The following is a 16,250-nucleotide window of genomic DNA, read 5'->3' on the forward strand; positions in this document are numbered from 1 at the left end:
TGCTGAGGGCAGAGCCTGGCACGGAGGAATGCTCAGTGAACGTCAGCCTCTGTCCCCGCGGTGGTGGACTCTCACGGCTGGAGTGCGGAATTTTTTTTTTTTTTTTTTTTAAAGATTTTATTTTTTCCTTTTTCTCCCCAAAGCCCCCCAGTACATAGTTGTATATTTCTCGTTGTGGGTTCTTCTAGTTGTGGCACGTGGGACGCTGCCTCAGCGTGGTCTGACGAGCAGTGCCATGTCCGCGCCCAGGACTTGAACCAACGAAACACTGGGACGCCTGCAGCAGAGCGCGCGAACCTAACCACTCGGCCACGGGGCCAGCCCCTGGAGTGCGGAATTTTAAGAATGTCTCTGTTAGTTGCTGCTGCTGCTGTAACAGCTTACCGCAGACTTAAACAGCACAGGTTTATTATCTCGTACGGTTCTGGAAGTCGGACCCAAAATGGCCTCAGTGGGTTCCGTGCAGGCGTCGGCTGCGTCCCTTCCGGAGGCTCCAGGGGAGGATGCGTGCCTTTGTCTTTTTGCTTCTGGAGGCGCCCGCATTCCTTAACCTGTGGCCCCTTCCTCCGTCTTCAAAGCTAGCAGCATAACATCTTCAGTTGTCTCTCCTGTCCCCTCGTCTTCTCCCACTTTGACCCTCCTGCCTCCCTGTTCTAAGGACCTCGTGATGACATTGGACCCACCTGGATCATCCAGGATCGTCTCGCATCTCGACCCTTAATTTCATCACGTCTGCAGAGTCCGTCTTGTCACGTAGGGTCACATGTTCTCAGGTCCCAGGGTTAGGACGTGGGCGTCTTTGAGGGGCCACTCTTCAGCTGCCCACACACTTAGCTTAGGTCAGAGCAGGGGCTTTGTTAGGTCCTGAGCTTTGAGGACCGCTTTCCTCCCTGGGCCCTGGTTTCAAGCTGGACTCAGGGACTCAGGCCCTCCTTCCGGTTCCTTCCTCTCGGGTGCAGGGCTGCGCTGGCCGGGCTGTCGCTCAGCCTGATGGAGCGCCTGGACCAGGAGTATGGCGCCAGGGTGGTGCGGACGCTGACCGTGCAGTACCGCATGCACCAGGCCATCATGCAATGGGCCTCGGAGGCCCTGTATGCCGGGCAGCTCACGGCGCACCCTTCCGTGGCTGGGCACCTCCTGCGGTGAGTGACTCAGTTACACCCCCGCCTGGCGTCCCCTGTCTCATCCTCCTTGCCTGACAGAGCCCCCCGTGTCACCTGAGTTGTGTTCCGTAAAGATTTTAGGGTAAAAGTTGGCTCTGGGCCTGGTGTTCTGGGAAGGAGTGTGGCCTTGCCCTGGAGGGCTGGGTTTGGGCCCCTCTGAGTCTCTGACGTTCCTCATGCTCATTGTGTTCCCCGTGGGGCGGTTCCCCGTTTTTCTGTGGGAGGGGCCCGCGCTGCAGGGAGTGAGGGGGAGGCGAGGTCTGGTCTGAGGGCCTCAGCACTCCTTCCTGCGGGCCTCACTGTTCCGTCTCCTCCCTCGAGCAGGGACCTCCCGGGCGTGGCTGCCACGGAGGAGACGGGCGTCCCCCTGCTGCTGGTGGACACGGCTGGCTGCGGGCTCTTTGAGCTGGAAGAGGAGGATGAGCAGTCTAAGGGGAACCCGGGTGAGCCTGCTTGGGAAGGGCCGGCCTGCAGCTTAAACACACCTGAGCTCCTCTCCAAGCACGGAAGTCCCTCCAGACTGCCCGCTTCAGAGACGAGCTGAGCAAAGGCGGGGGGCACGCGGCACTGACGGACTGTGGGAGGTTTGAGCCACAAGCTTCAGAAGGTTGAGCACCATCGCTTTCTTCCCCAGGGAAGACGTAGGCCTGGGCGGGGTTTCTAGTCTTGTTCTGAGGAGGCTGGCCCAGCGCTGCCTGGCGGAGCCCGGGGGCGAGATTGTTGCTCAGCTGGTGGTAGCAGACTGCTGGGTTCCACTCCCAGGGCTGCCAGGTGAATGGAGGAACCGGCCGTGCTTGGACTAAAAGATGCTCGCTGTTTTTGGAAAGGCAGGTGCAACTGGGGCTCCTGATTCTTTGCTAAATCTGGCAACCGTCCGACTCAGGTTATCAGCTCCCCGGACACTACCACAGGCACAATGTAAAATCAGCTCACTGTGAGAGACAGGAGCGCTTAACGACAAGCATTGGTGGTAGGTGTCAGCTCAGTGTCCCTGTACTGAGAACCTGTTTACGCCCCTCCAGGTGAAGTGCGCCTCGTTGCTCTGCACGTCCAGGCTCTGGTGGATGCTGGTGTCTGCGCGAGTGACATTGCCGTCATCACGCCGTACAACCTCCAGGTGTGAGAGGGCCCCCTCGCGCCTCTCTGTGTATATCGGTGGGACTCAACCACCCCAAAGTGGCTGGAGAAAAAGGGTAGTTTATCGGCTCTTGTGACTGAAAGCACCAGGGTGGGATTGACCGCGTCGCGGCTGGATCCAGGGCTGAGGTGGTATTAGCGAGAGCCTCTGTGTGTCCGTCTGGCTGTCTCACTCGCTATGCCATACCCCGCCTGTCGTGACCTCTCGGCCTGGTTCCCTGTGTTGGCTTCATCTGCAGCCCAGTTGTCCTGACACGGGCCGTCCCGGGGGAGCAGCCTATCCTCCTGCGGCATTTCCCAGAGTCTCAGCTTTGAATCATCTTGGTCTGGCTCAGGCGGTCCCCATCCCTGAGCCAGTCGCTGTGGTGGGGAGCTGGGGCCCTCACCCATCTCTGGGCTGGGGCAGGCGTGGCTTCATGGGCTCTGGGAGGACTGAGCGTGGGAGCGGCGGTTTCCTTAGGGAAATCAGAGGTGCCACTGTCCCTGGAGAGGTGTAGATGGCGGGCTAGCAGAAGCGACAGGCATCTGCTCCCTCCTTTTCAGTTTCTCTCACATTTTCTCTCTCCGTGCCTGTGCGCTTAGGAAGCAAAGCCCATCTCCTTTGGTGGGAAGACGCACCTGCTTCGAAGTGTTGTGAGCATGGCGCCTCCCGGGTGTACAGGCCTCACATGGGTGTCTGGGGTGGGAGCTGTCCTGGACCAAGAGGAGTGACAGAAGATCAGCGCGGGGGCTTGGGGGTTGCATTTGCCATGTTGACGTGTTGTGTTGTCTGTTCGTTTGCACCCCTGGGAGCAGGGCGGCTTGGAAACTGTCGCTCCGGGGCTTCCCCACGGTCCTGGCGGTTCCGTGGCCCCAGGCCCTCTGCCGAGCTGAAGGGCAGAGCTTCAGAGCCGCCTGACCTGGGCTGTGACGCGGCTGTGCCTCGCTTGTTCCAGGTGGACCTGCTCAGACAGAGCCTCGCTCACAGGCACCCCGAGCTTGAGATCAAGTCTGTCGATGGCTTCCAGGGCCGGGAGAAGGAGGCCGTGATCCTGTCCTTCGTCAGGTCTAATAGGAAAGGTGCGGACACTCGTCAGAGCCCAAGGGGAAGCGCAGAAGCAAGCTGTTTATTCAGAGGGCACGCCGGGTTTCTGCCAGGGGCTGTGCCGGGGGCTGGGAGCGTGGCGTGGAGTAGTCTCTCCTCTACCAGCTCACCGTCAGGCAAGGGCACTAACTTGAAGGCCGGCCCGAGTGCAGTGTGACGAGAGCGCTAATGGGAACCTGCTCAGGGCCAGCAGCACCTGGGGTGGGAGGAAATGGTCCTGGGGAGGGGACATCTGAGCCAAGGGTCACAGGATGAGCTGGTGTCAGCCTGGGGAGGCGGTGGGGAAAGGTGTTCCAGGCAGAGGCAACAGAGTGTGGCGGCTCAGAGGCACGAGTGTGCGGTGGGAGTGGTGGGCTGGGCGTGCAGGCTGGCCAGCCGCCCTGCCGAGGAGGCGGAGCCCCCCAAAGCCAGAGGTGGTCTTGCATCTTCTAGGTGAGTGTAGCTTCAGGCTGTGGTTTTGGTGCTGCTGGGGGTGTGGATGTCTCATTTAGTAAGAAAGTCGAACCCAGAGTGGTTTCCAGTCCACGGGCTTTGTAAAGCATTTTCAGGGCAAGGTTGAAAACAGACGAGAGAGGAGGGAAAAGCTGCAGTGGGGAGACGATACTGGAACGTGTGCGTTCCCTTGCGCATCGACTGCAGCTGTGTCTTCTGCGCCATCTCCTAGGTCTAGGCTTAGGGAGGAGGCGTTTGTCCTTCTTGGAAATGAGCAACAGTCAAATAGCTGCCAAAATCACATCAGGTGCCATGGCGCCAGGCTTGATAGGCTGTGGTAAGCCACCAGCATGACCTGTGTCATGGCGGTGCCTTCGTGCGGCGGATTAGGCAGCGGCTTGGGGGTGGATCATGGTGGGCGACAGGGGGCGTGACTGATGTCACGGGAGGGATGGGGCGCTGGGATGGATGGTCCTTGTGGGGTGATCGTTGCTGATTAGGGGGCGAAAGCCCAGCTCCTTGTTCCCTAGTCTCCCACCTGCCCTGCCACTCACTCCGGCTCGTTTTTCAGGGGAAGTTGGTTTCCTCGCCGAGGACCGGCGCATCAATGTTGCTGTCACCCGCGCTCGGCGCCACGTGGCGGTCATCTGTGATTCTCGCACTGTCAACAACCACGCCTTCTTGAAGACCCTGCTGGACTACTGCACAGTGCATGGGGAGGTGCGCACAGCCTTTGAGTACCTGGACGACATCGTCCCCGAGAACTACTCCCATGAGAGCTCCCAGGGCCCTGGCCAGGCTGGCGTGAAGTCGCGAGGCTCTGCTGCGCCTGCTAGGAAGGCTCCCAGGAGCAGGCAGCAGGAGGGGCCCCGGGGGGCCCGGGCGGCTGCCGGGCTGGGCCAGAAGCCAGGCGGGAGGGCTTTGGGCTCTGAGGCACGTTGTCAGCCCAGCCTCAACGGAGGCAGCCCCGAGGGAGCAGAGAGCAGAGACAGTGCAGACCACTTCAGGGCCCTGATCGCCGACTTTATGGCAAGTGAGGAGACACAACTGGAGTTTCCCGCCTCCCTCAACTCACACGACAGGATGCAGGTCCACCAGATCGCCGAGGAGCACGGGCTGAGGCACGACAGCACCGGAGAGGGCAGGAAGAGGTTCATAACTGTGAGCAAGAGGGTCCCGGCGAGCCCACCGGCCCCACCCCCGCCACCAGGCCCCGTGCAGACGGAGCCCCCTGTCCAGGAGCAGAGCGGCCGGAACCCGCTGGACCTGAAGGCCCTGCACCTGGAAAGACTGCAGAGGGAGAGGAGCGGGCAGGAGCGGCGGGCCAAGGATGGGCCACAGGCCGCAGGCTCAGGGCCGCGGAAGGTGCCGGAAAAGAAGAAGAAGAAAGATGGTAAAGGTAAGTTGGGTCAACTCACGGGGGCACAGGCTTGCTGTCCCCTAAACCGGGTGTTTGCCCCACTTGAAACCCGCCCGCCTACTGCCCCTGAGAAGAGTTAAGACTTCCTCCTGGTGGTACTGGCTTGATTCTGCATTTTGCACCTTATTTTTAATCGGCCTTAGATCCGTGAGGGTGGTGCCGAGTCACGTGATCCTGGCGTCCCCAGGGCACGTGCAGGGCTGGCAGATGGCAGCACTGTGGGGAAGGGGTCTGGAGAGCAGCGGGGGCGGCGTGGGGAGCCTCCGGGTGGGAGGAGCATCACAGACCCCCTGCTGCAGTGCCAGCCCTGCTGCCCACTCAGATGCTCGTGCGACGCTGTCTTGTGTCTCGGTGGTCCTGTGGGCATCTGCGATGCCCCGTCTGGCACTCTGGTGAGTGTCCTGGTGGCCACGGCCTGGATTGTCTGGGGCATCTTGCTGCGGCCCTTTCCCCTCAGCAGGACCATGAAGCCGCTCAGCTCCCCCTTCATTCACGTGCTTCCTGCGAGCACAACTACGTCAGCACAATCAGGGCTTCATACTGGCCTCCCAGGGTTGGAGGCTCTGCTGGGTCCACTCCATGGTATCGAGTGAGCAGCTGCCATGCGCTGGGCCTCCAGGGCACAGGCGTCGCCCCTGCCTCCAGGAGCCAAAGTCCCGCAGAGGAGAGAGACGCTGAGCGCCTTCCTGAACCGCACTGAGAACGCAGCAGACTCCGCCACGGGCCGGGGCCGGGGGAGAGACTGCAGGCCTGGCCTCCTTCTGGGAGAAGGCCTGCGGCGTGGTGCTTGAGGACAGGCTGTCCTGGGGCTTGGCCCGTTCAGGGCTGTTGGCACAGCTCAGGGTCGGAGCAGGCCTTCAGGCAGCCGCCTTCAGAGTCCATCTCGCCACGTGGCCTGTCTAGTCGGCCTCTGGCCTCTGTGCTGACGTCCCAGCAGCCAAGAAGCAGAGGCCAGCCTGAGCAGGTCCGGGGCCACAGCTGGAGGCCACGCTGCGCAGGGCGCTGCCGGATGGAGCGAGGGCTGACGGCCTGCCGGTCACGGGGTGAGGACGGTGGGTGCGCAGTCCCTGGAGGAGAGGGGCCAGCACTTGTGTGGATGAGATTTCTTGTTGGATTGGGGCCTGAACACCCTCTGCCTGGTCGCTGCGTCTCGTCCGTCTCCCCAGGTCACTTGATCTGTGAGATAGTGGGCACCTGTGGGCAGCGAGCATGTCCAGGCCTCTCCGAGCCTCCCGGTGCTGCTCTCGGGGCATCAGTGCTCATGTCCCTGCCCTGAGCCCAGTGTCCACTGGGCCTGTGTGAGTGCAGGAGAGCGTGTCTGCTTTACAGCCTGTCTGCCGGGATGGGGTGGGGGCATCTCCCCATTTACAGGGGGCCATGGCAAAGTAGTGTCTGCCTAGAAGGGTTGAAGTGACTGCTGCAGACTGAGGCAGCTGCAGGCCAGTGGGGGCTCTGAGAGCCCCTGGGCAGTGTCACAGTTATCCCGGTGTCTTCCAAGGCTGGCCGTCGTGGCCTCTGTGCTGTGCACCTGGGGTTCCCATGAGAGAATGACTCAGGAAGCGGTGGCGAATCTTGCCTGTGCCCGTCACCTGGATCGTCACTACCAGCCGCCCAGGGTGGAGCCCTCCCACTGCTGCCTGAGCAGCTGCGTCCCTGGTGTGTGTGTTTGTTACACGTGTGCATTCTACGGAATTACAGCCACGTGGAGTTTTATATCTCCTTTCCACTCCTGAGCATCTTCCTGTGACTTTAAGACTTCCACGCATCTGGTTGCAAACATCAGGGTCTCCTGACATCATGCCCCGTGGGTGCGCTCTGGTCCATCTGGCCTTTTCCCGGGTGTGGCGTGTCGAGTGTGCTTTGGGGTTTTGTTTCTATAGTTAACATTGTAAGGAACATCCTCGTGCCTAAGTGTTTTCTGGATTAAAGAGGCTGAGCTTTTGAGAGGCACTCTGCGCGCGCAGCCAGCGCCTCGTAGGAAGTCCGTGCTCGCCTCCCGGCAGCGAGTGGGTATCAGCTCCGTGGAGAAGGGTCCCAGCTCAGCTGCGCTGTTTGCTCGCTCACTGTGAACCCAAAAGCAGGGCCCGGGGCACAGCTGCTCGGCGGGCCCACGTGGGCCCAGCGGGAGAGTCCTTGTCAACTTCCTTCTTCCCTGTTTGAGTGACGCTCTTTTTCCTCCAGGACACGCGGCCATGAACCTGCCTGCCCAGGAGGACTTTGATGCCCTCGTCTCGGCTGCCATTAAGGCTGATAACACCTGTGGCTTCGCTAAGTGCACAGCCAGCGTGGTGACCTTGGGCCAGCTCTGCCTGCACTGTGGCCGCCGGTACTGCCTCAGCCACCACCTGCCCGAGGTACGCAGCCTGTCCCGGCCCAGGCAGTGGGGAGGGCGGCAGGCTCCTCTCCAGGGCTCGGAGCCAGGGCACACACGCTCCAGATGGAAGCGGCAGCTGGTGGTGAGCTCTGCCAGCCTTAAAGCAGACGTTGACTCTCGGTTTGTTCTGAGTGTGTCAGGGCACAAGTAAGTCAGACGTCACCTTTGCTGAGTTAGGGCCACATCCTGGGCATTCTGGGCAGGGAATGTGGTGCCAGCGTCCTTGGGTTCTGTCGGTGGGTCAGCGCAGGGGAGAGGGGAGGTAGGGCCTTGGGGGCCACTGTGTGAAGTGGGCCGGCAGCCTGGCTGCTCGTTCGTTCGTTCCTTGAGCATGTGTCGATGGGAGCCCCTCTTGCAGGCGTGGGGAGCGGGGGCCAGAGCAGGCTTCACCTCTGCCCTGGGCGGGCGAGCTGGATGAGAGACCAGCATGTGGTACAGTGCGCTGAGCGCCTCACCAAGGGAGTGATGCGGGGGCAAGGTGCAGCAGGGGTGGGGGCTGCCCAGATGCAGCCCGCAGAGTGGGCTTCCCAGAGGAAGTAACCCTGGGGCTGACGTGGCAGATGGAGGTGGGGAGCAGGGCAGGGGACGGCTTGCACGGGTCCCCCAGGGAGAGGTGGTGGCATTCAGGCAGCCAGGAGGAGAGTGTGAGGCAGGATGCTGAGAGTTGAGTGTGAGCAGGGCCCCGTGAGCTGCCTGGGGGAGTTCAGCCCTGGTTCTGAAGGCCGTGGGGGGGCCTGGGCGCTTCAGCAGGGCCGGGACTCCGTAGGCCTGGCCTGGGTGAGGACAAGGCTGGAGGCAGGCTGGAGCGGCCGCAGGGACGTGGTGAGGGTCTTGGGCGTCCATCCCCGAGGTGTGGCGGGAAGGGAGTTGGCGTGGATTGGCGGCCTCCATTGGCTGTGTGTCAGGCTGAGAGGAGGAAGGAGGACCCAGAGTGGCCCTCGGGTTTCTGGTTTGGGCAGATGGGAGGCCGGCAGTGGGGCTCTCTGAAGTCGGAGGGGGGCAGGTGTGAGGGAGGGCGTGCAGCCCCTGGGGTGACACCGTCCTGCAGGGGCTGCACCGGAGTCCCGGGGGGTCCCCGCTCCAGGTCAGGGGTTGGCGCTGCCTGCCCGCTGGGCAACTGTGCCCTGCTCTGAACCCAGGAAGGGCCTCGTCCCGGGCGAGGGGCTTGTCCCTCCTCACACACCCAAGCAGCCTGCCCGTCTTCACGCCTGTCGATAAAACATACAGTGTTTTAGAAAGGTTTTTACCTACAACGTTTACAAGTTGTCAAACGCAAGGCTTGGGGGCGAGTTTGCACGGCTTGTGCGTGTCGCCAGTGCCGTGGGGGTGGGGAGCCCCCGGCGGCTCCTGTGCAGGAGCAGCTCCCACGCCGGGACAGGGAGCTGGTGGGCTCCTCGAGCCTGGCCATCAGAGGGGGAGCACAGCGGCTCCTCCAGCAGGAGAGAGGGCTGTGCCGGGGCGCACATCCCCCGCTCAGAGACGGCGTGCGGGCAGAGGGCTCGAGGAAGCACCACGGGGCTCGGTATTGGGGATGTGGCCTCCAGCGCCAGCCCCATCACCTGCTCACTTTGTAACATGGGCAGATTAACATTACGGTGGCTCTGAGCCCCTCTCCCCACCTGTTAGGTGGACTGTGTGCCTGGCCCCGGCCCCGTCCCCTGGGCTGTGAGGAGCAGTTATGGTGATGGATGTGGGTCCTGGGCCTTGTGGAAGGGGTGACTGCACGTCTGTCTCTGGGAGAGCTGTGGTGGCAGGGCCTGGGCCAGGGCTGCCAGGTGGGGACAGCCCAGAAGGGGCAGAGGACGGGGCTGAGGACACTCAGTGAGCTGGGTGTTGATGGGCCCTGGCAGCTGGCAGCCCCCGGGCTCCTGGTGACCTGTGCACAGGGCTGGGTGAGCCAGTAGCTGTTCTGGAATCTTACTAGGCCCTAACTCAGGTCCCGCCTGGCAGTTCCCAGGGGAACACCCTGCTTCGTGCAGCAGAGGAGGCACTGGCTTTGGGGACGGAGGCCGCGGCTTCAGTCCGCCCCTCCGCTGCCCAGGAGGAGTCCGAGAATCGCACACGTCGGGCACCTGGACGTGCTGGCACGGGGTGCTGGGTGCTTTCTTCCCTCCTGCCTCCCTCTCCATCCCTCCCTCCTTGCAGGCACGGGAGGCATGCTGGGGTTTCCCTGAGACACAGCAGCGGGACGCATGTCCCCCTGCGATGGACATTTGTCACTGGAGCCCCTATGATAGGCCTAGCATGTGGAAGACATACATGAAAGTAGTTTTCCCAGAGGGGAATCTAATCCTAGTTGGGATGCGTGCCGTGAAGTGATTAGGAGGAAAGACAGCGTGACCTCACTAGTGTGATTTACAGATAGCATGTTGACGTGTCACCGTATGTGTCACACGTGCAAAACGTGGGCCTGTGTTACCCATGTACAGGATGACCTCACCCTGCAGGGAGTTTGTGGGGAACCGGCCCTGCGCTGACATCAGCACAGAGGACAGGAGCGGGGAGGGACGGGTGTGGTGTGTCCCCCACCCCCAGCAGCCTGCAGGATCCATGTGTGGCCAGAGTAGGGAGTCCCTCCGAGATCTTACGCTGGGGCTTCATGGTCCCTGAGCTCTGCGATGGGCAGAATTGCAGGACCTCGTCCCCCTTGGCCCAGTACTGATCGTTGTGTCCCCCCAGATCCATGGCTGTGGTGAGCGGGCTCGAGCCCACGCCCGGCAGAGGATCAGCCGGGAAGGAGTCCTCTACGCTGGCAGTGGGACCAAGGACAGGGCCCTGGACCCAGCCAAGAGGGCCCAGCTGCAGAGGAAGCTGGATAAGAAGTTGGGCGAGCTGACCAGCCAGAGGAAGAGCAAGAGGCAGGAGAGGGAGAAGTGACGGACCGTCTTCAGAGGACGCGGCCGCCAGGGCGCCTGTCTGTGCAGAGGTGGCGGGGGCGATCAGGGCTGCCCGAGAGCTCCCGCTCCCTGTGGCTGCTTGGGTGACAGTCCCGCCCCCCATGCTGTCTCTACCCAGGCCTCGCAGGGCGACACGCCCTGTGGGGGGCTTTCTAGCATGGCCGCTGGTGGAGGAGGCGCCTGGGTGCTCTGGCAGTGCCAGCTGACCTTTCCTCGGGGCCTGGTGAGGGGTAGGCCCGGGCACACTGCGTCTCCGTCCTCACTCCCGCCTCGGACGTCTCCCAGTCTCTTCCCTCCCTCCTTGTCAAGACTGAAATCCACCGTCTCAATCTCGGGAGCTGCCGTGAGGGTCGGGAAGGGTCCACTCCCCTCCAGAGGCATCCGGGCCGCAAACTCCCTGACAGTGACATCCTGCTGTCCAGGGCCAGCCAGCTTCCTGCCTGTGTGGAGGAGAGAGGGCGCTCGCAAGCTCAGAGAATGTGCCTGGCGGTGGCCCCTGCATGCTGGCCACTTCTCCGTGTGTCCCGTGCGGCTGCTCGCCCTTTGTCAGAACCGTGACTTCGCTGAGCCCCTCCCGTCTGTCTGTGGCTCCCCGGTGGCTGCAGTGGCCCCACCCTGACGCTGTAGGGCAGCGGGCTGGAGCGTGGCCCTTGGCTGTGGTTTGCAGGCTGCCAGCCTGTGAGCCCTTCCTGCATCCCCCTGGGGACGGTCCCAGCCCGGCTCCCCTTGCAGCCCAGTGCCTTCTTGGAGGTGCTCTGTGGCCTTCCCTGCCGACGCTTCTGAAGAGAGCCTCGGGGGGGTGTTATTGTAGTCTCCGAGTCTTATTTGTTTCAAAGGGAGATAAATTATTTAAAAATTAAAACGTATGCACACTGTCCAGTCTGTCCATCTGTTGTGTGTCTGAAGTGGATGTTCTTCCCGGTTTTGCTCAGTGTGCTGTCCTGACATGGCTGGGAGCAGGGACGATGTTTGCTCTGCGTCCTCAGGGACAGTGATGCTTCAACAAGAAGGTGGGGCACAGGCCGTGTGGGGGATGCGCGTGCTGCTGGCGAGTGACCGCGGGGAGGACAAGGGCACTTTGAAGTGGGCTGGTCGCGAGTTGTGAACCCATGACGGATACAGGCTGGCCCTGTGGACAGAGCGAGGGGAGGGGCTGGGGCGTGGGCCGCAGAGGCTGCCACGGAGGAGGAGCAAACACCAGCGTCGGAGGTGGTGCCCGGGTGCCGGGTCTGCCCCGCGTCCAGCTGCCTCCTCCCCATCCCCGTCGCTGTGCGGGCTCTGACCATCGGCACTTGCCCTTCTTCTGTCATGCCCTCCGCCCCCTTCCTGACCCTCCTCACTCAGGCCTTGCGTCCACTGTCCTTAAGTGCCATTGATGTCTCTGTGGCCTCAGCCCCCTCAACCAGGCACTCAGGGTGTCTGTGTCAGCCTCAGTCTCCCCCAGGAGCCTTGTCGTCCTGTCCTTATGCCACTGGCCCCAAATGCTGTTGATTCAGCGCATTTATGGAGCGGGTCCTCTGCCAGGCCCAACACTTGACTCGGCTCTGCCAGCACTGAGCCACTTGCATGAGGATGCCCCATCCCCTGCCCAGGCCCATGTCCACTCTGTGCCACCAGGGCGCCCTCCCCTTTGCGTAGACGCCTTCCTTGCTTGCTCCTGTCAGGTGGCTTTAGGACTGACATGTTCAGGATGGGGAGGGACTGGGACCCCCTCACGTTGTGTGTTTAGGTGCCCCACACAGTCCGTCCGATGACTCACGTCAGCACGATCTCGGTGCTTACGAGGGGATGAGACGTCTGTGTCTGACGCGTTGTCTCGGTTGTTGAGGGGCATGTGGCAGCCGTTTTGCCTGTTGAGGAGGCTTGCTGTGTCTCTGGTGATGAGCCTCAATCCTGTAGCCACAGGGAGGCTCCGTGTCCTCGGCTGGATCAGTCAGAGCTGTGTGGCCAGGTTCAGGGCTGAGCCAGGGATGATCCAAATAAGGCTCATCTGGGCTCCACCCTGGGGTCTACACACAGATGCTGAAAGAATGATGTTGGCTCTTTTTTTCTGGGGGTGGCTGGGAGCCACCCTCTCTAACTCCTAGAGGAAGCCTGTCTGCAGGAGAGAAGGAGGCCAACACAGAAACAGAGCCAAAAATAGGGGCAGGAGAATAACCTGATCACATTGTTTGAGCACCTGGATCCAGCCACACCTGGTCCCCACCCCATTATTCCCAGTGTCTTGAACTAAAAAATCCTCTTTTTTAGCTAAAGAAAGTCTGCCTTGGGTGTCTGTTGCTTGCAGCTAAAAGGGTCTTTGCTGGTCCAGTTGTGCCCATGTCTGTATATCTTACGTGTATCCCCAGTCCTAGCATGGAGGCAGTGCTGAATCGGCGCACCTCTGCTCATCAGAGAAGGAGCAGGCCCCATACTTCCATCCACGTCCTATTCCCGTGGGCCGTCTGCCAGGAAGAACTTGAAGCAGAGGAAGGAAGGCGACGCAGCGTGGGCCGGGGTGCTGGGGAGCCTCTGGAACGAGAAGGCCCTGATCTGAATGCGGACTCTGTCAAACGTGGCTGCAGCGAGTGGCCCCTCCCCGAGCCCGTCTGCCCGGCTGTAGCAGCATCGAGACCAGCCTCCACCACACAGGCGGAGGAGTCCGCGGGATGAGCAGCGAGCAGCGCCGTGTGTTGGCGAGGCCTGGGCCGGGTCAGGACCAATGACGTTTGCCTGTGGTCACTGCGCCCACCTGCTCCTGCACGGTGCATCCTCCGCACCCCCCGACTGACCGCCACTCAAGCCGGTTTTGACGCATCATTAAAATGTCCGAGTTGACCATTGCAGCACGAAAAGTTTCCATTTCTCATCCCAGAGAGACCTTGTTAGGAAAATGTTTGTCACTGGTTGCTTGAGAAATGCCCTGCAGTTTGGCCTGGACAGGGGAGCCCCATGAGGGACAAATGCACCAAGCAAACATCTTCCCGGCCCGCGAGTGGGAGCTGCCGGTCACCAGCAGGCTGCAGCCCTTGCTGGAGGGGCAGCCCAGGCGTGAGAACGCCCTTCCGGGTGGGCGTGCTTCCTCTCCTCTGCAGAGGCGGCGGGGAGGGGCCCTGCCTTTTTCTTTTGGGGTGAGGGGAAAAACGGCACAGGAGGGAGCCCCAGCTTCAGAGCCTGTCAGCCCTGGGGTTTATTCCCACATGTACCCGGTGCTGGCTGTGCGGTCTTGTGCCTTTGTTTCTTCATCTGTAAAATGGGGCAATGCCAGGACCCAGCTCACAGGGTGGTTGTGAGGATTAAATGCTTTAGACTCACAAGGCCCTTGAAACAGTGCGGAGGAAATGTCTGCTGTCCTTGTTGTCATCTCGCAGAGCTGCAGGGGAGATGCCGTGAGATGGCACACGTAGCTCCTCATACGGGTTCAGCAAATGGCCTTACTGCTCAGGGCCAAGGCCAGGGCGCCCGGGTCCCCTGGAGCCGGTCGGCCGCCAGCAGAGGTTGCTGGTGCGGCGAGCCCTGCCCCTCCACGTGAGCACACCGGGCATCCTTCCGAGCCACAGGGCGCGCCTCCTCACCCCTGCCGGTAGGCCAGGGATGGCAGCCGGGCCAGCCGCGCTCTGTGTTTACCTGGGTTTGTTTAGAGCGTTGCCCAGAGGGATGAGAGTGGGCCGATGGGCACCAGGCTGCCCTGGGATGCTTTAGGCCCGAGTTATAAGCTGGCACTTAAAAGGAACTGTGTTCTGTGCCAGGAGCATTGCAAAAGCTGCAGCCTTATTTGGCCTGGAAACTTCTTCGTTTGGAGGAAGAGTCTTCTCCTCTGGCGAGTAGATTTCTGATTCCCCCAGGCCGGGTTGTCCAGTGTGTGAATTATTTTGACCTCTCAACTCTCTCTGTTTTTGGCTGCCTGCCTTTTTCCTCAGCGATTCTCCCTGTTTCTGCCAGAACCCCCGCTCAGCTCTCTGTCCCCTGCCCTCAACTGCTGGTGAGGGATTTCCTTGTGCAGTTCTATTGGGAAGTGATTCTTTTCCCACAAAATGCTCCCATCGTGGGGCCAGCCTGGTGGCGCAGCGGTTAAGTATGCACGTTCCACTTCTGGCGGCCCGGGGTTCGCTGGTTTGGATCCCGGGTGTGGACGTTGCACCCCTTGGCACGCCATGCTGTGGTAGGTGTCCCACGTATAAAGTAGAGGAAGATGGGCATGGATGTTAGCTCAGGGCCAGTCTTCCTCAGCAAAAAGAGGAGGATTGGCAGCAGTTAGCTCAGGGCTAATCTTCCTCAAAAAAAAAAAAAATGCGCCCATCGTGAGTGTACTCCTCGAGGGGTTTTAATAAATGTGCAGGGTTGTGCGATCCCTCACCCCACCTGCTCCCTGAGGCCCGTTTGCGTTATTGGGCTGAGGGAGTTCCATCCTTAGGGTGCTGAGGGGTTTCATTTATTTATTTATAAGCTTTTTATTAGAGTTGTAACTTTTTAAATCATGAATACATTTTAGACTTTGTCATATGCTTTTTCTGTCCCTTTTAGATGACCACGTGGGGTTTGTCCTTTATTCTCTTAATATGGCACATTGCATTAATTGATTTTTGAATGTTAAACCAACCTTGAATTCCTGGGGTAAATCCCACTTGGTCTTGGTGTATAATTTTTTTTTTTAAAGATTGGCACCTGTGCTAACATCTGTTGCCAATCTTTTTTTTTTTCTTCTTCTCCCCAAAGCTCCCCAGTACATAGTTGTATATTCTAGCTGTAGGTCCTTCTGGCTGTGTTATGTGGGACACCACCCAAACATGGCCTGATGAGCGGTGCCATGTCCTCACGCGGGATCTCAACCAGCGAAACCCCAGGTCCCCAAAGCAGAGCACGTGAACTTAACCACTTGGCCACGGGGCTGGCCCCTGTAATTTTTGTATATGTTGTTGATGGGTGCATATGATTAAAAACAATTAAAAACCCTGTTTTGAGATCTGCTCCAAATCAGAAACAACTCTCCTTATGGGGCAGCCGTACTTGGATTCTTGTCGTGAAGACAAGAAACCCACCAGAGGGTTCTTCACGCCCCTTTATTCCCTCTTAAATGCAACGCTCAAACCATTGTCACATTGTCAGCCTGCTTATTTAGCCCTCCGCCCCAGAGCTGAAAACTTCAGCAGTCAGAGTGTCCTGCCCCCAGGGAACAGGCCCCTGCGAAAGGCTGTGCAGGTTGGGCTTTTGGGGGCGAGTTGAGGCTGCCATCCGCCTTGTGCCCTGCCCGTCAAGTCGTGCACACAGGCTGTGGCCACTCAGAGGGAGGGCTGCCGGTTTCTAATGTGCACAGAGATGCTGCGGAGGCTGCTAGTGGCCCTGGATGGACGGAGGTTGTGGGTGGGGGTGAGGGTGCCTTGGACTCTATCACACAGCCAAGCCTGTGCAGGGGATTTCTGGTCCATCACCCTGGAGAGTGAAGGAGCGTCCTTGTGCCTTTTATACCCTGTCCTTAAGTGGAGAGGACGGAGCTTGTGGCTTGCTGGTGACCTCGCCTCCCTGTCCTCCAGCACTCAGAGCCATTGGGCCGCGCCCTAGCAAACCATACAGACTGCCAGCCCTCTCTGGAAACGTACGGGGAAGATGCCTTGCTGCGGGCAGCCAGAAGGTCATCGCACAGGGCACTCGGAGCCGGGAGTGCACCTGTCTCCTGGTCCCACGGTGCGCGGACGCAGCCGTCTTCCAGGCCGAGGCCCCGATGGGGGGTCCCCCAGCCCCCCATCGTGGAGGACAGCCCATTTTG

The 16,250-nt window shown here is 60.6% G+C and overlaps 1 protein-coding gene across 3 annotated transcripts in view; it reads left to right on the top strand.

Annotated features, from left to right (window-relative positions):
- Positions 1–11,397, top strand: part of IGHMBP2 (immunoglobulin mu DNA binding protein 2) — a 28,322-nt gene extending 16,925 nt beyond the window's left edge. Inside the window, exons 9-15 of one of the 3 annotated variants that reach the window (XM_014861610.3) lie at positions 960–1,142; positions 1,488–1,606; positions 2,186–2,280; positions 3,236–3,359; positions 4,388–5,215; positions 7,418–7,590; positions 10,290–11,397. In XM_014861610.3, the coding sequence (XP_014717096.2) occupies positions 960–1,142; positions 1,488–1,606; positions 2,186–2,280; positions 3,236–3,359; positions 4,388–5,215; positions 7,418–7,590; positions 10,290–10,487 (1,720 nt within the window). In that variant the 3' untranslated portion in view covers positions 10,488–11,397. The remainder of the gene's footprint in view (positions 1–959; positions 1,143–1,487; positions 1,607–2,185; positions 2,281–3,235; positions 3,360–4,387; positions 5,216–7,417; positions 7,591–10,289) is intronic. The other 2 variants (XM_014861611.3, XM_044761945.2) reach the window with 2 other exon arrangements.
- Positions 11,398–16,250: the final 4,853 nt, after the last annotated feature.

The sequence above is a fragment of the Equus asinus genome, chromosome 17 (assembly GCF_041296235.1).
Source record: "Equus asinus isolate D_3611 breed Donkey chromosome 17, EquAss-T2T_v2, whole genome shotgun sequence".
Taxonomy (NCBI): domain Eukaryota; kingdom Metazoa; phylum Chordata; class Mammalia; order Perissodactyla; family Equidae; genus Equus; species Equus asinus.